This window comes from Mytilus californianus, unplaced genomic scaffold (genome assembly GCF_021869535.1).
Source record: "Mytilus californianus isolate M0D057914Y unplaced genomic scaffold, xbMytCali1.0.p SCAF_4, whole genome shotgun sequence".
Classification (NCBI taxonomy): Eukaryota; Metazoa; Mollusca; class Bivalvia; order Mytilida; family Mytilidae; genus Mytilus; species Mytilus californianus.
In genome coordinates this window covers 48876406-48901975 of record NW_026262690.1, presented here as the reverse complement: position 1 = coordinate 48901975, position 25570 = coordinate 48876406, and the positions used below count along the sequence as shown (strand labels likewise).

Here is a 25570-nt window from a genome sequence, read left to right as displayed (position 1 = left end):
CGACAGGCAATCAATTCCATTGTTAACATAGACACTAATCAATTAATTCACAGGGGAATATAAAAATTAAGTGACCATTTTTATATACTGACGTTATGACAACAGAAATTTATTTTTGTAAGATTTACTGATGTTGATAGTTAATTGATATATAAGACAATATTTTGTTTATCAAGGTAACAATCAGTTCAGTAAACTTCATCACTAAAATCATAATGTTAATAAGCAGTCAAATTTTTTATCAACAATCACAGAATTAAATATTTTTTGGATTATATGTTATGGATTCCTAATAAATGTATTAAAACATACACAAAGGACTTAGTTTAGTGTATATGTTCCAGACCATATGAGTATTTGGACCATATGTGTATATACTCATATGGTCCGACCATAGGTGCTGTTCCTCTATTCTTATGTGGAAAATAGCTAATTTATAACACAGCGGAAAAAGAAGAAAAGGTTTCAGCCACAAACACCAAGATTCAAACAATAGGTCAAAGATGAAGGTTTGCAGTCAACTTGCACTGATTTTGATTCAGAGAACGAGCTGTGTGTTCCTGCTAAGGAAGTTAGAGTTTACTCGAAAAAATACTCATATGGTCTGGCCTGTTTATGACCAATCAAGTATATACTCATATGATCTGACCATACGCATATCATTGGACCATATGAGTATACGCATATGGTCCAAATACTCATATGGTCCCGAACATATATACATGCATTTAATTTCAATAATTTCATTAACCTTATAATCACCAAAAACTTGTTTCTTTTGACTCTAGCAATTTTATTAACATATTGTTTACTATAGGATCTTCATTTGATATCAATCATATAAGCAAGTACTTAAAAGTGTGCTGTATAACGATAAGTAAACATTTAAACAATGCAAATGTTCCAGTGCCACTGAAATATGACTATGAGGCAGAGCCTAAACTTTGCTAAACTGAAATTAAGGGGTGCTTATGCAACGGTTAATCATTATGATCATAAATCAATGGTCTACTAAAAAGAATTTCTTTACTGTCAACCCTTATCAAATTTCAAGAGCCACTAAAGCAAAAGTAAGGGGAAAGAGCCTTCTTTTTTTCCTTGAAACTGAAGATCATGGATGTTGATGCAACTGAATGTCATATGACAAGGGCTTGTCATAAATTCTTTTTCAATGAATACATCTAATCAGAAAACTTAAATCTTATATATTGCATGGATGCTTATGCAACTGTGTACCAAATATCAATGATGTATCATATGTACCCATTCTGAATGTGACATTCATTGCAGTTGACAAAAGTTAAACACCTAAAGAGCATGAAAATAGTAATACACTTGTTACATATCAATATTTTTTATTCAACTTAAAGATAGGCTCCCTCACACAAAGAAAGTTAACTGGATATTTGGACATTTAGTAATGCCTTCATATGCTACTACTCATATTCACATAGAGAACTTGATTTCAATTATTACTGCTTTTTTTCATAATTTTCCATCATGTGTGTTTATTTTACTTAGACAAACAGGTAAACAATGTCTATGGTTTCTAATCAGACTTTCTTAATCTGAGTTCAATCAAAAGAAAAAAGTCAATTATTCCATAAATCAAGAGATCATTTTACATACATCAATCATTAAGGTCAACTTTCCTCTATCCATAGGTTTCCATCAACAGCTGATTGAAATCTTTCTTTTATTTACAAAACATTGTCAACAGCATAGTAGGAAATTCAATTAGAAAAACATCTCCCAATTAAATAACACTGTCCACAGAATCTACTTTTCTTCTGAGAATTATATTATGTATGACCTTTTCTGTCTTTCATTATCACAAAAAATCATTAATTCTAAAAAGGTTAATTTAAGCAGCAAGGGTGTTCATCCAGCAAATAGTATTGATTAGTTCCTGGTGCCTTGATATCTGATGGTAGGTATCAGTGTGACTTTTATATATCCCTAGGGATAAAAATGTAAGCTACACTTAAAGGGGAAACTATTACAAAATACCATTTACTACAGACAATCTAATGAAATAGGTATTAATCAATTGTACTTATTATCCTATTTTATAATGTTACCAATCTTTGATGAAAGTGTAAGTATTCATAATATCTGTTAAATTAGTCTCAAAGTTCATTGTCTTTTACAGAGAAGAAATGCTTGTCTAAAAATTTCTAATTATCTGACCAGTGAATAGTTGCTTATAATTGTTTACTACCACTTCATTTGAACTGTGGTGGATAGTTGTGTCATTGACAATCATACCACATTTCCTCATTTTTATTATAAATATAGCATGTTAAATTACATCTAAAATCCTACATAATGGTCACCTTTTTTGAAATTTACTATTTCCATTCAAAGTATTCTAGTATGGTTTAGAAAAGCAGCAATGTGTGTTAGGTAATAGATATCTTTGCTTTAGTGTAACTTTTACTGACTGACTATGATAACCAATAGATATAAGAAGAATGCTTGCATAGCTTAACCTTGTATCTTTATGTTTCTCCTTCTTTTTAATATCATTTAGTTTTCTGTAAGTTCATATTCTATGGGAAATGGAAGTTGACATTAAACCTAATATACTGCTACTTAGTCTTTACAATCACTCAAAGTTACTTGGAGTTAGTGTGCAATGCAAGTATTGACTATTGCAAAATATGCAACAATGTAAAAAATTTTGAAGACATGTATATAAGTCTCCCCACTACATAACCATGTCAACGTTTCTGTGTACCAAATATAGCTTTTAGCAAAGCTGGATTTCAATATTCTCCATACTATTGACAAAAATATAAATTCTATAACTGAAATTTCAACTTTAAAAAGAGCAGAAAACCACTTTCTTTCAATTTACAGAACCGAGAAAAAAGGAAATGGATCTTCTGAACACAACATGAACTTTTGACAAATTATTGTGAAAAGTTTGTTAATCCCTCTAAAAAGAATTGTTAAATATTATTTTGAAGTTTTAAAATATTTCTTCGTTTTGTTTTCATTTTTGCTATTAGATAAATAAGTTCCCTCTGACACTGTTTTCTTGATACAGGAATGATGCAGTTGAAGATAATAGTTGTAGTCTTTATAGATTTCTTAGATTAGATGTACTGATAATTTCTTATTTAGAATACATGTTTTTACTCAGGAACTTGGCTAAAGGGAAAACTCAAAATTAGAAATACAAAGCTGGCCACCAAAATAATTCTTCCCACAGCATTTACATCTTAATTAACAGATATAACTAAGGATCATGGCACCAGAATAAAATATTATCAATAAGAAAGATATTAAGCATGGCAATACATGTGAAGTAAACTTGGTAATCAATTCATCATTTTTCTATGATGTCATCTAATCTGATTATTATCCTATATCTCATGTATAAGGAATATAATTATAAAGGAAATAATCATTTATCAATCATCAAATCTGACACACTAAGGAGTTTATTGTGACAAATTCTTTCCTCTTAAAGAAAATGGATGCTACAGTGACATGTTTGAAGGAATCGGTGGCAATCGCAATGAATTTCTACAATATTTGCAGACTTGTGATTGCAATGAGCAGAAAGATGTTCTAATAAGTTATTATAATAGAATTTCATGATTTAAGTTCATTATTCTTATAATTGTGAAACTAATACCTATTTATCTTTAGATACAGGGACATATGTACCAGAATTAAATATTATACTTGAATACATGGGAATGTAAGGTATATATGTCAATTAGACAGCACAAAAGACAACAATACCATAAAAGACATCCAGACATTCTTTAACAATAGAGGGGTGTCTATATACAATATGCCAACCTCTAAGTGGCCCTAATTCTATATAAGCTGTGAATTAATTGAACAGAGACCATCAAAGACTTGCCATCAACACTCAATTCTGTATTCATTCTAAAAACAAGACATAGATTAGTGACAGCTCTAGAAAGACATAATAATATTTATGAAAGAAAGAGCTGTGAGGGTATCAGTAAATGTTAATGGGACAGCAAACATTATACACAAAAACTCAAAAGACATCTGTAGGTCAACAAAACATCTTCAACACTAGTAACCCGATGTATAGAAAAGTAAATTCAAGAGCCTATCAAATGCCATCTACAAAATATTCCTTCCAAATAGGTCATTGTCATTATATTCCTTTGTTATAGGTCATTCAATCTATTATCACTGCCAACTTTGCCAAACATATACTGGTATTGTGCCATGCGATTCAATGGAAACATAGTAGGCATCCTACCCTATTATTCCCAAAATGATAAATCTTAGACCAAACACGTAAAAAAACATTCCTCTGACTTTTCCTTGTCAAGTACAATTTTTCAGCTTTAGACCAAACAGATATTTTTTTGACTTATGATACTTTCATGCAAGGTTATATTAAAATCTGCTCTGGGAGCAAACATAATTTTATTTTAAAGTTTTCAACAATAATGTAACTAAAACCTCAGACCAATCAGACCCTCTCTAACATATAGACTTAAATCAGTGTAACTTACTCAATAGGGACTGTTTATTGTGTCATAACACTTAAAGTAATTTCAATACATGTGTGGTCTTTGTTGATATGTCATTACACTTAATTTCAATACATTTGTAGTGTGTATTATATATCATTACACCTAATCTCAATAGTCTGTGTTATTTTGTCATTACACTTACTCTCAATAGTCCATGTTATTGTGTCATTACACTTAATCTCAATAGTCTGTGTTATTGTGTCATTACACATAATCTCAATAGTCTGTGTTATTGTGTCATTACACTTAATCTCAATAGTCTGTTAATTAGTCTGTGTTATTGTGTCATTACACATAATCTCAATAGTCTGTGTTATTGTGTCATTACACTTAATCTCAATAGTCTGTGTTATTGTGTCATTACACTTAATCTCAATAGTCTGTGCTTTTGTGTCATAACATTTAATCTCAATAGTCTGTGCTTTTGTGTCATTACATTTAATCTCAATAGTCTGTGTTATTGTGTCATTACACTTAATCTCAAACTTTATAGTATATGTGCAATTGTGTCATTATACTTAATATCAATCTCTTTAGTATATGTGTTATTGTGTCATTACACCTAAATTGAGGAACACAACTATAAATAGAAACAAGAGTGCACACACTGAAATGTCTCACCTGTCTTACTTATCATATAATTTATGTTGAAAGTCTGTAACATGAAGGTTTTACTACAAGTATGACATAAACTTAACATTATCAATGTTCTATGATAATGAGGTCATGGTCAGATGAACCAGGCCAGACAGAAATGTACACCTTACAATCATTCCATACACCAAATATCGTTGACCTGTTGCTTATAGTATCTGATAAACTGACAAAATAACGACAACTTATCACTGACCAATGAACCATCAAAATGAGGTCAAGGTCAGATAATACCTGTCAGACAGACATGTACACCTTACAATTTTCCAATACACCAAACATAGCTGACCTATTGCTATTAGTATTTGGAAAAACAAACAAAACACAAAACCTAACATTGAAACCTGTATGACAGACATGTAGGCGTTGCAAGGAATCCATATACCAAATATAATTCTCCCACTACTCATAATAAGTGAGGAATTCACATGAAGAAAAAAAATGTAATTTTTTTCAAGCAGTCGCTAAACCATGAAAATGAGGTCAAAGACAATGGACATATGACAGACGGAAACTTCGTAACATAAGGTATTTGCATACAAGGTATGAAGCATCCAGGTCTTCTACCTTCTGAAATATAAAGCTTTACACAAATAGTTTTACCTATGTCCCCAGGCAAGACAATAAAAAACCTGTATGCAATGATATTGAACATGATTCTATTTTTAGTAATTGACTGAGCTTAATTATTTGTGCTTTTTTGAAGAGAAGACTGTACAATAAAGATGCAAAAAAAATTAGAGTTATTAAAGGTTTGTAAGGAACTGACTTTCCAGAGAATTTAACTGCGTGAAAATAGGGACTTTTCACTTGCTGAAGCGGCATCACATTGGCCGTTCAGGGTTTCCAAATTTGAAAATTTTAATCCCACTTTGTACCTCGAAAAATTAAACCACATCTGTGAAAATGTCTCAGCTTCAAAAAGAGCCATCATACATATACAAGTTTACAATACGTATAAAGGTTACAATAAACCATTAGATTTTATGGGCGCAGCCATTTTATGAAGATAACATGGTATTCAGAATTAAGAGTATTTTTTCCAAATACAATAAATAATTTTGATTCAATGGTGAGTGATAAAGAGTTGAATATATATATAGACTGAAAACACATTACCTATTCCCTAACTTCATGTTGGGGATAAAATAGAATAAAATTCTCAAATATATGATATAGAATTACATCAAAGATTTGTACCAACTTAACCTTATCAAAGTGTTGTTATACCTCAAGTAATATATATATTTATAGCAGGGATGTTATTAGAACATACAGAATATGTATTAAATATATACTGAATAAAACAGTTTTATTTAATATTCAGATAACACTCTTTTCATTCTGCATGACTTGTGAAATACTGTTAAATTTTTCAGGATGATTTAAAAAGTTTTATATCCTAAGGTGGAGCAACATCATTTAACATTAGACTAAAAAGCTTTTTTGACAAATGTTCAATTATGCATCATTGCTAGTGGAAATGAACCTTAAATGTTTTAAGTTATATGCACAAAGTCTTTTGAATCATAAAATGTCAAGCGCAATCTACCACTACACTGAAACATCCTCAAAGAAATAGATATTGATTAACAATCTCATTTTCATTGTAAATTTATCACATTTTAACATTATACAAGCTACATTTTGCCAATATATTTTTCAGGATAAATATCAGAAGATGGGACATTTATGTACATCATGCCCTTTTAAAATGCTAATAAACAAGTCTTCACAATCTAGTTATTGGACTTAACTAAGTATTAGGTGTTAATGACTTAGTAAAGCCATTTATTATGTAAAAAGCAAATCATCAAGGAACTACATAAAATGTATTTTATGTCTGCAATATAGGAATTTAAAAACAGGGATGCAATTTCATGCTTTTTTTGCTGCAGAAAAAAGAACAGAACTATGTAGGAGCTGAGAAAAAAGATGAAAATGTGATTTTTTTATAGGGTTCAATGGGAACCTATTTGTTATTATTGCTGCTATGTATGCTGTATGAGAAGCAAAAAATGAGGAATCTTAAGACAGGATCCCCAAATCATCACACAATAAATATGTATATATATATATAGGACTTAAATAGATTACCCTTAATAATTTTGAAATATGCTTGAGATATCTTTTAATTGGTTAAAGTCATTTTTTGAGATCGTCCATTTGTGAATGAAAGCATTCTTCAATCATGAAAGTATGTCTAAGCTTAAAAATAAAGACAACATATTAACAATTTCACCAATCAGTCTGATAGAACAATAGTTCTGTTATCTATGGCTGCTTCTCAAAATTGCCTTGTAGTCTACTGTAAGTTTATCAATTTATTATTTTTCTAATTTATTTGTTATCATAAAAGTTAACAAATCATTCACTGATATCACACTAGTATCTATTTCCAGTATAACTACCAAGTTCTCTGCTAAAATAAACTACAAAATACCATAAGGTTTAACTGATACATAATGATACATACTGTTTTTTCAGTGATGTCATAGGACATATGTTGTTGGCCTTGGTATTAGGTGTTAGTTGTCTCAGCCCTTCAAACCATTCCTGAAAGTAACAAAATATCTTCATTAGTTCAATAATTGTATACAAATTTCTTTAGAAACTACAATTCTACTTGCATAAAACTAAGCTCTGCTACATGTCATGTATAAAGCACTTATTTTGAAATGCTATAATCATAATTTTATGTAAAATCCTTGAATATTCATATTTTTTTTGTTAATTAACGATAATCTTGTAAGTCTGCTATTTAGTAACTAACAAGTGTACATTTTTCATTTCTAATTATCTATTTTACATATTGGTACTTATTTTCATTCTAGTTTTCTATAAAAATTAGTACTATATTTCACTTATTATAAGTTGATATATCAAATAATAAATATGCTCAAAACCAGTGATCCTTTTAACAAAAAATATTTTAATTAAAAAAATTTAAATTAATACCATACTGAAACTTCCATAACTTATGTATTCTTATTTGTAAGATTGTTTTGTGAAAAGAGATGCATGGTATAACTAAAGCTACTGTTATAAATTCTACTTCTGGTTGTAGAGATCTAGATTGAATAATCAACCATATAGTTGACCTATTGCTTATAGTATCTGAGATACAGACTTGACCACATAACTTTAACCTTGATCACTGATCCATGAAATGAGTTCAAGGTCTATCAAACTAACTGAAATAGAGACAACTTTTCACATCACAAAAAAATATAACCTTGAAACAGTGTTTATAATGATTTATGGTAGATATACATATCCACTGTTGGATAGTAGGGTTCTTAAAGTAAACTCTACAGAAAGTTCATAACGTCTCCAAGGACTACTTCTATTGTTTCTACATGAAAACTAAATCAAGCAAGATTGATTAATAATACTAATATTGTGACTGTACAAAATTATTTTACAAAGCCTGTTTTATTATGATCTTCTTAATTACTCCTCTGAAGAAAACATTTTTCAATACAATGTCCAAACATTTTATTTACATGATCAATGATTCAGTTCCCAATGGAGTCTGCTCTGTTTATTGTTTTTGTATATCAAATCTTTTACATGTCAAAGCACCTAACTAGAAAAGACATTTGTGTGGAATGACAAAATTAAATTTTCTTGCACATCTATAATTCACACTAAACGATAAATCATAATGACAGCCAAAAGCATAAAATATCGTCAAACTACAAATTATGATTTGCATTGTTGATTTTAAGTTTTGTTGAAGAACATACCTGCCCAAAAAAAGGACAACATTACAGTAAAGCCTTTCATAAACATTAGAACACAACAAAATAAACTGTTATCACAGAGATATGTCTGGCCCTTTTGTAATTTTGATTATGCAAATGTTGAAATTAAAATAGCAATACTTAAACATGTTTCATAAGTTATGCAAATATTAAATGTCAATGAACCATGACTGAGGTACATGGCTAAACAATCTCCATGTAAATGAGATGTGCCAAAGCTAATACAACTGCATACCAAATACCACTAACTTATTATAAGTCGTTCCCTTCAAACAAACCTAAACACAAACATTAACTTGTAAACTATGTAAAAGTTTCAAAGTCAATGAACCATGAAGAGGGGGTGGGGCTATATAATCTCCATGGAAACAATACTTGCAAATGCCAATAAATTTGCATACCAAATATCATTGACTTAACATTAGCAGTTCATCTTAAACTGATCTAATCACAAACTAATACATGTAAACTAAGCAAAAGTTTCTAAGTCAATAGACCATGACTGAGGGGGTGGGGCCAAATATTCTCCATGGTAATGAGATGTGCTAATGCTTATACAACTGAATACCAATTAACATTTGCCTACCCTAAATGGTTCCCCTTGAACTGACCTAATCACAAACTAATACATGTTAACTTAGCAAAATTTTCGAAGTCAACAGACCATGACTAAGTGGGCAGAGTCAAATAATCTCCATGGAAATGAGATATGCCAATGCTTATACAACTGCATACCAAATATCATTGACCTACCACTAGTGGTTCCCCATAAACTGACCTAATCACAAACTAATACATGTAAAATAAGCAAAAGTTTCAAAGTCAATAGACCATGACTGAGGGGGCAGGGCCAAATAATCTCCTTGGAAATGAGATGTGCCAATGCTAATACAACTGCATACCAAATATGATTGAACTACCACTTATGGTTCACCATAAACTAAACCTAATCACAAACTAATACATTGTTGACAACGCCGCCGACACCGGAAACAGCATACCTATGTCTCATTTTTTGACACCGTCAAAGCGAGACAAAAAGTACAAAATTAAAGAAACAATCTATCCAAAAGATATAATTGATTTACGAAATGCTAATGTCTATTAATTACTCAAAAAAGGGAGACCTATTAAAAAAAGGGAACTTCAATGAGGACCCTGTTCATGGCAGCAAATATGTGAAAAAAAGATGACATTTTTTTTTGCCCAAACTAGTATTATTCATTAGATCTTTAGTAGTCCTGGTCAACCATCCATAGAAAGCAGCCTTGCTGACTGCAAACTCAAATCAGCTTTGAGGTCATACTGTTAATTCAGAAATTATTGTGTGCATTTATTATTGAGATTGTTGATATATGCTAGATAAATTATTGCAATATTTAGGATATGCTGCATACATTTACAAATAATGCGAGTTATTATTTTTGCAACACCGATCTCTTTGAAATTTTCGCAATAATAAAAACATCACAAAATTTTCTGAATTTACATTAGTTTGACCATAGAACTAAATAAATTGCTTCGCCGAGCGCAGCTGGATACGACCGCAGATGTCCAACCCTGAACAGTTGGGGCAAAAATGGACACAATATTCGCGCTTGATACAGGTCTGAATTTGGATTGTAATTAAATATTTGACACATAATAGGTTTCTGACACAGAATAACTGTAGTCAAAGAACTTAGAATTGGTTATATGATTTGAATTTATATTCAATTTTTTGCTTTTGTGCAATACACTATGCGAATTGACCCCCCCCCCCCCCTCCTAAAAACAAGAGTGCACATGCTGAAATGTCTCGCCTTCTTTACTAATCATTGATATTATGTTAATAGTCCTAAATATAAAGCTTTATTACAACTGTCACATAAACTTAACATTAAGCAAGTAAACTAAACATTGACCAATGAACCATGAAAATGAGGTCAAGGTCAGATGAACCATGCTAGGCAGGCATTACAGCTAACAATTCTTCCATACAACAAATATAGTTGACTTATTGCTTATAGTTTAAGAAAAACAGACCAAAACACAAAAACTTAACTATAACCACTGAACCATGAAAATGAGGTCAAGGTCAGATGACACCTGCCAGTTGGACATGTACACCTTACAGTCCTTCCATACACCAAATATACTAGACCTATTGCTTATAGTATCTGAGATATGGACTTGACCACCAAAACTTAACCTTGTTCACTGATCCATGAAATGAGGTCTAGGTCAAGTGAAAACTGTCTGACGGGCATGAGGACCTTGCAAGGTACGCACATACCAAATATAGTTATCCTATTACTTATAATAAGAGAGAATTTAACATTACAAAAAATCTTAACTTTTTTTTCAAGTAGTCACTGAACCATGAAAATGAGGTCAAGGACATTGGCCATGTGACTGACGGAAACTTCATAACATGAGGCATCCATATACAAAGTATGAAGCATCCAGACCTTCCACCTTCTAAAGTATAAAGATTTTAAGGAGTTAGCTAACGCCGCCGCCGCCGTAGCCGCCGTAGCCGCCGTCGCTGCTGCCTGATCAATATCCCTATATCGAGCTTTCTGCAACAAAAGTCACAGTCTCGACAAAAAATAAAATTTCTGTTTAATTTCTGAAATCTGATATGAGAAAAAATTGTCCCCCCCCCCACCTCACAATTTTTTTTCAACTCCCCCCCCCCCCCCTTTTTTTCAAAAAAAAATTCTTTTCCTCAAGATATGGTCATAATCTAAATTCAAATTTCCAATGAAGTTTGCAACCATAATTACCTATTTAAATACATCATAAAAGTCTTAAAATAGAAAATGACATACATAATCATGGCTTAAATTAATATTCCTTAATCAGCATTTTTGAATAGTAACTTCTAAAAATAAATTGACAGCTAATCACCTCAAGACAATACAACATTTCTTTGTGCATAATTTAAAAGCAGTGCAAGGGAGGTAATCCAAACATAACATTGTACTTTTTTTTAATTGTCCATTAACCAGGAAACCCTTGTTTTTCCCCCTTTTTTGACCCTAATTCCTAAACGGTTTGATCCATAATTTTTTTGCGGTCGTATAAAACTCTCATCTAGATTGCCTGCAATATCCAGAAACCTGGTTATTTCTGAGATGTACAAAATCTTATTTCATCATTGTAGGCACTTTCCATGGCCTGTTTTCAACATATATGTTTAAACATGCCATAGAAACCTTCTTATGTCAAAGTAATAGAGAGTCTGTTAAAACATGAGGAATAGAACTTGATATTTCAACCAATCAGAATCGAGGTAAGCTCAACATAAGCAGGTCTTCATGTTGTATTTATAAAACTTCTTGTTTGTTTGTCATGTTAATAAGATAAAAAAAATAATCTTGAACACAAGATGACGACAAGTACATATATATATATAAATCTTACCCTTGAGGTGTCTACATCAGCAGCTATTAAAGGTGTATAGGTTATGTTCACTAAGTCTAGACCACTGCATATTGTAACAGTTCGCCATTCCAATGAACCATTCCCTTTTACTTCGATTTCAGCATAAGTCTTAGGATCCTGAAAAATATTAATAATCTACCTTCATTCCTTCATCCATTTACATTAAGAAATATAAGTGACATTGAGGTGAATATTCAATTATTAAAAAAGGGGGACAACTTTTACTATGGCAGGTTTGATGGGAGAATGCCTACTCTAAACATCACTTAAAAAGGCACATTCCTTATAAGCTTGGAGTAAATGTGAAATAAACTTTGTATAAATACATGTAGTACAAAATCAATGGAAATTGAATAACATGAGAAGACACTTATTCCACTTCTTCTTTTATTCATAATTCAGTAGAATTATGAGAAATATATAATGAATTCTGATGTTTATGACATACTTATGGCTATATAATGTGTATTATAGAAAGAAAAACTTCTAAATATGAACATTCAAATCAATATTACTTTTCATCTACCATTAATACATTTTGTACAATATTTAAAACCATTAAATAAAGAGAGAATACAAAAAGTACAAACAAAAAGACAATTTGGATTCAACCAAATTACATGTTTTGTTAAAGCTAGTTTTCAAATATTGATAAGACACTGAACATTCAAATTGATGGCAAATTTCTTAATTTCTGTCTCATTTAAGCCAAAATTTTTCACATAGATCATCCATTAGAAGATCCCAAATAAATGATAGGAAAGAGCCCCAACTAATCTGATATTTCTAATGTGTTGTAAAGATATTTCATTTATTCTGAGAAAGTTTTAACACGTTCTAGTTCTTATATTAAAGGGGTTTAGGAGGATAAGGAGAAGATTTTGAGAAAGTGTCATTAAATTCTGATTAGGGGTCTTGGAGGAAAAGGGGGAACATATGTGTACTGCATGGACATGACAAAGTCATCACAAGGTAAACTCTAAATATCATTTAGCTGAAGTAATGAAAAGGAGGTGGAAAAGTGCATCGTGTGGGTCAGATTTTGTGAAAGTTTTATTACAAATTTCTAAAAAGCCATTTAGGAGCAGTTGCAGATACAAAAGTGGAACAGATGGATGAACAAATGAACAAACAAACTCCCCCTTCACTATATATATATATATATATACAACCCTTTTCAGATAGTGGGCAGGTAAAACAAGGTAATCTATAATCACCTTTAGTCTTAGATACATGATTTTTTTTATTAGTTGTTATTGGCTTTGAACTAGCTATCAGTAACTGCAAGTACTCTTAGATCTGTACTCAGTTTCTTTTTTGTTGTTAGGGATGAGGGATGGATATAAACCCTGCAACATCCTGTCTGTGTTTTTGTTTGATATTTTTCTTTGTATCGATCTGATTAGTTAAGCCTTTTTCAACTGATATTTATAGTTTGTTCTTATGTTGTGCTGTTACACCACTGTCCCAGGTTAGGGGGATGGTTGAGCGCTCACAAACATGTTTAACTCTGCCACATTCTTTATGTGCCTGTCCCAAGTTAGGAGCCAGTAGTTCAGTGGTTGTCGTTGGTTGACGTCTGTCATATTTGTTTTTCATAAATTGTTTTTGTTATAACTAAGGCCGTTTAGTTTTCTGAAATGAATTATTTCATGTCGGGGCCTTTCATAGCTGACTATATGGTATGGGTTTTTCTCATTGTTGAATGGTTGTACGGTACGGTTGCCTATAATTGCTAACATCCACTTCATTTGAACTTTGGAGGATAGTTGTCTCGTTGGCAATTGGCTTGATAAAGTTATATAATAATAAAAATATTCATTGAAATGAAAGTCAACTTCAGAGTTAGTAGCTACAAAAACTTTAAGTCGTCCAACTAAATTATGGGTCATATGGCATATGGTTATGTCTCCCTAAGTTGGATGGGCTTACCAAATCATATGACGTTAAAATTTAGATACCATTTTTTATACTTCAGGGATTGTAATTTCTATATAATTTGTCCTGAAGACGCCGATCTAATCGGCGAAACTAGTCGACACAATAAAACTTGCAGTTCACTTAAGTGTTGTTGTCAATCCAGCGGTATCAAATCATATGACTGTATATTTTTCAGTTTCTGAGAACCTGCTGTGGACCTGCAGGCATATACAGACATAGAAACCAATTGGTACTCCAATTGTTCACCTTTAGTGACTAAAACTAATAATTAGTTGGAACTATTGACCTACATGCAGAGTTCAGCCAGAAAAATAGAACAGTGACTGTAACATTTTTCAAGTAAAAAATTCAGCTGATTGAATTAATTCAGTAAATGATTTAAAGTCATATAATTCAGTATAAAAATCCGTCAAGGAAGTTATATTTCTAATAAGTAGGTATCTAAATCCTGCATTATTTAGTCATACCTGTCTTTAAAGGGCCCTCAAGGGAAGGAAGGTGCCTTCAATAAAGAGGTGGTTAATGAAGCTCCATACTTGTTTTTCTTGTTACTGTACATGTATAATTATATTCTCTTGACACACTCTTGCAATGTATTCATGTTTACTGAGTTTAATAAATATTTAATAAATAAATTGTTTTGTATATTGTCCCCATTATCAATATCATCATCATTGCAAGCTATAAAATATAATAATATGGGTGTGGGTCAAAGGTCTGAAATTTTTGTCATACCATTTAAAACATTTAGGACTTGAAAGTCAGTTTTATTTTTTTAATCTATCAAAATTCATGCCAGAAATCTCACAACTAAAACAAACCTGTATCAAAGGTTTTACAGAAATCCGAGAACTTTTTAAGTTATTTGTTTGAACATTTCAAGATGGACAATTTTAGTAAGATTCAGCAGAACTGACTGTTTTAAGCTGGTTTTCAGTCCATTTTGTCACCAAAAAAGGTGCCCTCCTTAAGCAGTGCCTACTATATGTAGGATATTTATATTGGGAAATACGTTAGGCGTAATCTATATATGTTATATTGTATTAATCTGTGCGAAATAGTATTATTCTGCATGGCAAAGTATTAATCTGCTTTATATAGTATTAATCTGAGTGACATAGTAACAATCTGGTGATATAGAATTAATATGCTTTACATAGTATTAATCTGCCTGATATCCTAATAATATGCTTTACAAAGTATTAATCTGCTTTATATAGTATTAATCTGAGTGACATAGTAGCAATCTAGTGATATAGAATTAATATGCTTTACATAGTATTAATCTGCCTGATATCCTAATAATCTGCATGACATAGTATTAATCTGCTTGATAAAATATTAATCTGAGTGACATAGTAGCAATCTAGTGATATAGAATTAATATGCTTTACATAGTATTAATCTGCCTGATATCCTAATAATCTGCATGACATAGTATTAATCTGTTTGATAAAATATTAATCTGAGTGACATAGTATCAATCTACTGACATAGTATTAATATGCTTTACATAGTATTAATCTGCTTTATATAGTATTAATCTGAGTGACATAGTAACAATCTGGTGACATAGTATTAATCTGCTTGATATAGTTATAGTATCAATCTGGTGACATAGTATTAATCTGCTTTATATAGTATTAATCTGAGTGACATAGTAACAATCTGGTGACATAGTATTAATCTGCTTTATATAGTATTAATCTGAGCGACAAAGTATTAATCTAAGTGACATCGTATCAATCTGGTGATATAGAATTAATATGCTTTACATAGTATTAATCTGCCTGATATCGTATTAATCTGCATGGCATTGTATTAATCTGCTTGATATAGTATTAATCTGAGTGACATCGTAGCAATCTAGTGATATAGAATTAATATGCTTTACATAGTATTAATCTGCCTGATATCGTATTAATCTGCATGGCATTGTATTAATCTGCTTGATATAGTATTAATCTGAGTGACATCATAGCAATCTAGTGATATAGAATTAATATGCTTTACATAGTATTAATCTGCCTGATATCGCATTAATCTGCATGGCATAGTATTAATCTGCCTGATATAGCATTAATTCATGTAATCATTACTGTTAACCAGATAATTTTCGTTTCAAATACCAATCGTAAAGAGGTCAAACTATGATTTTCACTTATAGGGATACATCAACAAAGTTATAAAATTGTGAAAAATAATTCGTCAAAGTTGGCTAGAAAAGGTTAAACTCAGAAAAAAAGTATCCCCTTCAATAAGTTTGTTTACATTATTCCGTTATTCTGATACATATTAGATATCAATTTACAAATTAGAGAAGCTGTACCAGGTAATACTTTAATTTCTGTTTTAGTTACATATTTGTTTGCTTTTCTATGTGACAAGTAACAAGTAATTAAACAAAACAGCATTGTAATTCATATCGTCTGACCTTTATGTCAATGTTAGCGAAATTTAATTAACAAAGTTAATTAACTTATTTCATTAACAAGCTAAATCAACTGATTTGATTATTACAATATGAAAACATCACGTAAAATGCCAATAGGGATGAACGAGCTCTTTTTAAACTTAAACCAGTACAGAAGCTGTATGCCACAAAAATGTGTTGTTTTTTAGGAAATAAACTAGAGGCTCTAAAGAGCCTGTGTCCCTCACCTTGGTCTATATGCATATTTCAACAAAGGACACTCTCCAACATTGTAGACGAGAATATAATTCATGACAAAAATCTTTGTTTTGTTGATCTTGTATTGCTGATCATTTAGCCTGTTTAGTTTCTCTCTATCTTTAGTTTTTGCTCAAAATGCAAAAGAGGGTAAAAAAAAAATCCTCATTTAAGGGCAATCACTCCTATGAGGAGTGACAGTCTACTAAAAATGTCGAAAAAATTTTACTTGTGAGTAGATCTTGTCTTGCTAATCATAAGTTTCTATCCATCTATCAGTGTTTTTATCATATATGGCAAAACGCCCAAAAAAAATTGTAAAAATCTTCATTAAAGGGCAATAACTCCAATAAGGAATCATTGGACGATTTCTACCCGATTGTCTTAATTGTTGATCTTGTCTTGCTGATCATTTTTGCTTATTTTAGTTTCTATATATCTATTATAATTTTTAGGATAAAAGGCAAAAACGCAAAAAATTGGTAAAAATCGTCATCAAAGGGCAATAACTCCAATAAGGAATCATTGGACGATTTCTACCCTATTGTCTTAATTGTAGAACTTGTCTTGCTGACCATTTCTGCATTTTAAAGTTTCTCTCTATCTATTATAGTTTTCAAGATAATAGGCAAAAAGGGAAATAACTCAAAATAAATAAATCATATGATAAGAATCACTTTTGCTACTGAAAGGTCTACAACTCAACAACGAGAACAGCTTAAATCGTTAAAATTGAACCTGACCTTCATTTAGTCACAGGAAACAACATACCTAAATTTGAAAAGATTTCGTCAATGCGTTTTCATGTTAATGAATGGACACTGTTTAGATAGTCATATACTTATTAATTACACCATTTCCGTTCAAAGGGTAATAACTCAAAATAAATAAATCATATAATAAGAATCACTTTTGCTACTGAAAGGTCTACAACTCAACAACGAGAACAGCTAAAATCATGAATATTGAACTTGACCTTCATTTAGTCACAAGAAACAACATAACTAAATTTGATAAGATTTCGTCAAAGCGTTTCCATGTTAATGAACAGACACCGTTTGGCAGCCTTCCGCCCGCCCGCTGTACCTCCCTGAATCAATAACTGATTTTTCTTTTGAAAATCAGCTTAAAAATGGAAAAAAATGGTTAAGAAGTTGTCTGATAGTTTTGACATATATGAACAATTGGTAGAGCTCAACATTTTGAACATTTCTGTCAATTTCAGATTTTCTCTATTTATAACAGTTTTCAAAATAATAGACAAAACTTGCATTTTACCCCTATGTTCTATTTTTAACCATGTCGGCCATCTTGGTTGGCAAGCAGGGTCATCGGACACATTTTTTAAACTAGATACCCCAATGATGATTGTGGCCAAGTTTGGTTAAATTTGGCCCAGTAGTTTCAGAGGAGAAGATTTTTGTAAAAGTAAACAGACAACGACAGACAACAATCACAGACGACAGACGCCAAGTGATGAGAAAAGCTCACTTGGCCCTATGGGCCAGGTGAGCTAAAAATAAAACTCAACTTTTGACTATATTTGTAACTGATTATAGGAATTTGATGTTTTATCAATTCTACGTAGAATTTATATAAAATCTAAATATCAAATGTCATGTCTGATGAAGTCTTGATCAATAATATACACCAAGCACTATTGTCTACAGACACTATACTAAAATATCTCATTATCATACAATTAGTCCTTCATTCTACTAGACCAATAAATTTTCAGTGAAGGTCATTGCTACAAGAATAGTCATCTTAAGACTTCATAAAAATGTAAATCTCGATTTTCTTGAACAGAATTTCTCAGGGGTATGGATTAATGTCCGATACAAAATGATGTATTAAGATGCTAATGTAAAAGCATTTCAAAAACTAACTTGCAAAAGACTGTTAACTGAGCACATAAATTCTTATCCTAATGAACCAACAACAATTAATATACACATGGAAAGGTACCAGAAAAAAAAATCCGTTGTGATTAAAAAATTAAATGGAAAAAGCCCAAAACTAGCAGGTTCTGAAGATCTTCTGAAATCCAGTCATAAGGTAAGAGGGAGTTGCAGATACAAATGCAGATGTAATTGGTGTTGATATTGCAATATCAGCTAGGAAGGTCTACAGGAAACTAAACAAGAGTGCACAAGCTGAAATATCTAGCTTTATTAACTGATTATGAATGAATTTTGTGTTGAAAGTCTTTAAGATCAAGGTTAAATCGCATAAACTTAACATTGATCCAAGAAAATAAAGTTTAGGTCAGATGAACCCCGCTAGACTGACATGTACACCTTGTCATTATTATAGCTGATTGATTGATTGATTGATTATTTGGTGTTAAACAACACTTTAAGCACTATTGGCTGTTTCATGCGGCCCAACCAGGACCTTCGGTAGGACAAGAGTGCACAACCGGAAATGTCTCGCCTACTATACTGACCATTGATTTTATGTTGATAGTCCTACATATAAAGTTTTACTACAAGTATCACATTAACATTTATGATCCAAGAAAATGAGGTCAAGGTCAGATAAACCAAGCTGGAAATACATGTACACCTTTAATACAATCATTCCATACACAGAATATAGATGACCTATTGCTTATAGTATAAAAGAAACAGACCAAACCATGGAAATTCTATACTGACCAATGAACCATGAAAATGAAGTCAAGGTCAGATGAACCCTTCCAGAAAGACATGTACACCTTTAAATCATTCCATGCATCAAATATAGTTGACTTATTGCTTAAAGTATCTAAGAAACAAAGTTAACCAGGAAAACTGAACATTGACCAATCAACCATGAAAATGAGGTGAAGGTCAGATGATACCTGCCAGACAGACATATACACCTTTCAATCATTCCATACACCAAATATAGTTGACTTATTGCTTAAAGTTTAAGAAAAACAGACCAAAACACAAAAACTTAATATAAGCAATTAACCATGAAAATGAGGTCAAGGTCAAATAAAACTTGCCAGACTGACATGTATATTGTAAAATATTTCCATACACCAAGTATAGTTGACCTACTGCATACAGTATAAGAAAAACAGACCAAAACACAAAAACTTAACATTGAGCAATGAACCGTGAAAATGAGGTTAAGGTCAAATAAAACCTGTAAGACTGACATGTACATCATAAAATATTTCCATACACCATTTACAGTTGACCTATTGCATATAGTATTAGAAAAAAAGACCAAAACTCAAAAACTTAACTTTGACCACTGAACCATGAAAATGAGGTCAAGGTCAGATGACACCTACCAGTTGGAAATGTACAACTTACAATCATTCCATATACCAAATATAGTAGACCTACTGCTTATAGTATCTGATATATGGACTTGACCACGAAAACTTAACCTTGTTCACTGATCCATGAAATGAGGTCGATGTCAAATGAAAATTGTCTGACGGGCATGAGGACCTTGCAAGGTACGCACATACTAAATATAGTTATCCTATTACTCAAAATAAGAAAGAAATTAACATTACAAAAAATGTTGACTTTTTTTTCAAGTAGTCACTGAACCATGAAAATGAGGTCAAGGACAATGGACATATGACAGACGGAAACTTCGTAACATAAGGCATCTATATACAAAGTATGAAGCATCCAGGTCTTCTAGCTTCCAAAATATAAAGCTTTTAAGAAGTTAGCTAACGCCGCCGCCGCCGTAGCTGGATCACTATCCCTATGTCGAGCTTTCTGCGACAAAAGTCGCAGGCTCGACAGAAGTCGCAGGCTCGACAAAAACAAAACATCGACCAATGAACCATTAAAATGAAGTCTAGCTAGGTCAGATAAACCCTGCCAGATGGACATGTTTACCTTACAATCATTCCATATACCAAATATAGATCACCTATCACATAAAGTACCTAATTAATGGACCTAATCATGAAACGTAGTATAAACAATGAACCCTAAAAAATAAGGTCAAGGTTAGCAAATGCTGTCACTGTTGCCTTTGTTGCCTGACACCATTTCTATATATTGCCTATGAATTTCATTGCAACCATACAAAAAACACATATATATATACATTGAATTTAGATATTCTTACATGTAACAGCATTCCAATAATCAACAAACATTTCACCAAATATAGTTGACCCATTATACTCAGAGACACAGATCTTAACTTGACAACTGTAGCATTAATAACCGTCTCATCACATACAACCTCCTTACAACATTTGGTAATCTTAGAGGGATCAGATAATGAGTTTTGGCATATTGTAAACGCTGCCTATTAGGTACTACCTATGTTTTCCTAATGTAACTCATTTTGGTGGCAATACAAAACTCATTTACAAGACAACTTGTTAGCAGATGATTAACATCTACTGTGAAATGAAATAAATTAACATATTTCTAAAACTTAAAAAAACAAAGTATTCACAGCTCACTTCATCATTATAGGGAATATTCAGTACAAGCATCTAATATTCCAGTTATTTAAGATAACCCACAAATAATTATCTTGTTAACACCAACATTAGATATGACTCTATAAACCCATAAATGTTTCCATGTTCTGAATATCTATATCAAATCTGTAAGGTATTGATTCATGTTCCATCAAGCTAATTAATGAAACTCATAGGTTGTCAATAAAACAAAGAAATTATAAATTTTGCATTCATACCTCTAGAAAACACAGCAATTTCAACCACAAAAATGTTTTCTAAAAGCAATGACTATTAGAAAGATTTATATTTTAATAACAAAAACAGATGGAATTCCTATTAATCCTGATATAAAAGTAAAAAAATTCAAGGTTTTAAACCATGCGATCATGTTGATATTTCAATACAAGCAACAAAAGAGGAATTAATTTGCAGCCTATGACCAAAACCCATTTCCAGAATATGAATTTTACACTTATTTTTTTCAAATGAAGCAAGCTGGGGAGTAGTACTGGTCCAAGGTAGTGTAGATGCAAATATAACTGTTCTTTGCACATATTATCTAATTAACTTAAATGTCCAAACTAATTATAACATTCTTGTTATTAAAATTCATTTTAGTATAATATATACAAGAAAATACATATTGTTCGATGGTATTGCCAGAGAGAAATTTGACATTTAAGGGTGACCAAATCTTCATATCACGGACACCCTTAGTCAAGGGAAATAAATGTTTTATTTCGACTGCCTATACTTTTTTACTTCCTAAACATAAAATATTAATTTACATACAACTTTTCTTATCTACTTGCTTTTATAAATTTACAAAATATATTCATAAACATTGATAAACAGTACTGATCAAAAGTTCATTATTTTACTCTATTCATGAGAAACTAACAATTTGTAAATCTGTGAACCATGGAAATGAGGTCTAGGTCCACTGACATGTATGTCCTACTAAAACTTCAAACCACAGCCTTATTTCATACATAATACAGATCGTCTAGCTCTTTTACATCACTGAAATATTACGTTTTATGTATTTGGTTAATGCCATCATAGTCAAAGCTTCTATGTTGAGTGTACCTATGTTAAGACAATGATTGGAACAGACATGTTATCATCCCTAGAACTGTGGTATATCCACCAGGATTTCAATGTTAATTTGGACAAAGCTATGGAAGGATTAACTGATGACTGCTTTATCCAGCACCAAATATTACATGCAAATTCAGGACAATAACTAGTTGTGTCATATATGTATATATCAAACTTTGTACCTAATCAAAGAAACATACTATGTCAAATTAACAAGTCCAGCTCACAAAGAAAATGGGGGAAGAAGCATAAACTTATTTCATTACTCCCACACTTTCGATGAGCAACCTATCCCTCAAAATACTAAAGCAGTTGAGTCAATACCCATCATGTGTCTCAAAGTGACATGTAAACAAAATCTTTCTGTGGAATTGACATTGGACATGTACATGTTTCTATTTTTAACAAGTGACTGTAAGTTTTGTAAATGTAAGACAAATGGTTCAAAACAAAACATCTGAAAATAAATATTTTGTCCAAATTTCAGTCTATCAATGGCTGCTTTGATCTTTAAACTATTAACCATAAAATTTTATTAGAGTGTTCCTCATTCCATGGGACATTATCGACCCAAGTTTGGCAAAAGTTAAACATATTTCAAAAGAAATCATCTGGAAACCCAGCTTAAAACAAACCCTATTTCAATAACCATCTGCTGACCTTTAACAATTCTGGGTCTTCTGTAACAACCAAGGAAGGTAGTATTTTGGAAAAAGATGGCCGTAAAATGAAATGTATTTCAAAGTTTTTCTAAATAGCAGTATAAAATGTTTAATCAATATTCCCTGAAAGACATGTAATTTCAGGTTTAAAATATTTTCTTTTCCTGGATTATACAGCAATAAAATATTAGTCCATAAAGTTTATATTGAAATAATATTATGATATTGAAATTTATGCATTAAATTAACAAGATTTCAAATTGATTCCATTGTAGACTGCATTTGCCAATTTTCTTAATATTTCAAACCACCTTATGCTGTTTCTGATACCAGCTAATGATTTTACACCTATGATGTAAAGTCAATTAACTCTTCTATGGTAATGTGACACTAAATATGGCAAATAATCTTTCTGCGTGATAAGTTTCATCATATTTTTCTTAAATAAAATCCAAATATTGAATATAGATCATAGAATCCAAATATAGAATTCTCTTTTCTAAATACAGAAACAGTAAGTACTCAAAGCTGGCAAGCTCATTTGCTAATATCTTTAAATTATGAAGTATACAAGTTTATTGCTTTCTTTTATTTCAATATTAGAATTAATAGCAAATTCAGTATCTCAAAATAGTGCAATACATAGGACATGATTTTAGATGTACTTAGAATTGAACAAAGATGAAGCATTACAAGAAGCAAACATGTGATGAACAGTTATTTCTTGAAAGTGACAATTGTATTTTCATCAAACCATTTCGAAAAATTGCAGGTGTTGAAAACAAAAAAGTCAGCAAAAAATAAGATACATATCTTTTTGGAAAGATGATTTTATTTTAAATCGAAGACAAAAAATATGCCCTCCAACTGAGCAAAGATCATTATTCTTTCACTTGTGGAAGATCTCCTCATTTTTCAATATCATTAAAAACAAGATTCTCTGTTTTCTAATTTTGAATACACATAGACTGATCACATGACATTTTCATTGTCATCCAATCAAATGTTGCTTAAAAATTGGTATTTGACCAGCAAGTTTTATATTAAGCTGTGATTCAGTACTTACATTTATCTTAGGTGCCAGTCCTAATCTGATATCATTCACCTGGGAAATTTCACGAACTTGTCCTTCCTGCAATACAAGTTATTCTATTTTTGTAAAAATAAAAAAAAACTATAGAAGGCAATGGCGATGAATCTTTTTATAATTTGATGATATGAATAATTTTCAAACTATGAAAAGGCATAAAATTGTCGCTTTTTACTGAAAAAATCGAACAAGCTCCCAGCCAAATTTAAGACTGTATGACAAGCTCTTTTCTCTTGTCCTAAGTCCAAACCATAAGTCAAGCTCTGTATCACCTGTCCAAATTTAAGACTTAAAGGCAAGCTCTACATCACTTGTCCCAAGTCCAAACCATACATCAAGCCATATATCACCTCTCCTTATTTAAGACTTTATGGCAAGCTCTATATTTCTTGTCCCAAGCCAAAACCATCTGTCAAGTTTATCCTGTCTCAAATCAAATCATACAGGCTTATGTCACAATGGGCCATTCCTTTTAATTTCTGAACAATGGGGGTAGATGGTTACCATGTCAAACACCCCCTTAAGAAAAATTTTCAGGCAATTTTCAACCGCTCAGATGCTTGGCTTAAAACCCCTCAGATGCCAAATCGTTCCATCAACCCCTCATTTTTACATATTCAAACAAGAAAAGACCCCTCAGAAAAAAAACATGGGTACCTCTCATATATATTATGAGCTAATCGGTACCATTATGAAATGACTTTTGATACCCCTCAAAAACACCATCCACCACCCCCCTTTTTCAGATATTAAATGGAATGGTCCAATCTACATCACCTGTTCCGAGTGTAACCAAATGTCTAGCTTTACATCACCTGTCCCAAGTAAAACCAAATGTCAAGATCCAGATCACCTATCTAAGGTCGAAACCATATTTCAAGTTCTAAACTATATGTCCATAGTCAAGACTATATGTCAAGCTCTTTATCACCAGTACCATGTCAAAACCATATGTCAATCTCTATATCACCAGTACCATGTCAAAGCCACATGTCAATCTCTAAATCACCAGTACCATGTCAAAATCACATGTCAAGCTATATATATATATATATCACCAGTACCATGTCAAAGCCACATGTCAACCTCTATATCACCAGTACCATGTCAAAGGCACATGTCAAGCTATATATCACCAGTACCATGTCAAAGACATATGTCAATCTCTGTATCACCAGTACCATGTCAAAGCCACATGTCAATCTCTAAATCACCAGTACCATGTCAAAATCACATGTCAAGCTATATATATATATATCACCAGTACCATGTCAAAACC

At 31.6% G+C, this 25570-nt stretch overlaps 1 protein-coding gene across 4 annotated transcripts in view; it reads right to left on the bottom strand.

Annotated features, from left to right (window-relative positions):
• LOC127738172 (1-phosphatidylinositol 4,5-bisphosphate phosphodiesterase beta-4-like) overlaps positions 1-25570 on the bottom strand; it is a 130554-nt gene that overhangs the window by 81577 nt on the left and 23407 nt on the right. For all 4 annotated transcript variants that reach the window (XM_052249318.1, XM_052249319.1, XM_052249317.1 and 1 more), the window contains exons 4-6: positions 24268-24333; positions 12365-12502; positions 7666-7745 (exon numbers count right to left, since the gene is read on the bottom strand). In XM_052249318.1, the coding sequence (XP_052105278.1) occupies positions 7666-7745; positions 12365-12502; positions 24268-24333 (284 nt within the window). The remainder of the gene's footprint in view (positions 1-7665; positions 7746-12364; positions 12503-24267; positions 24334-25570) is intronic.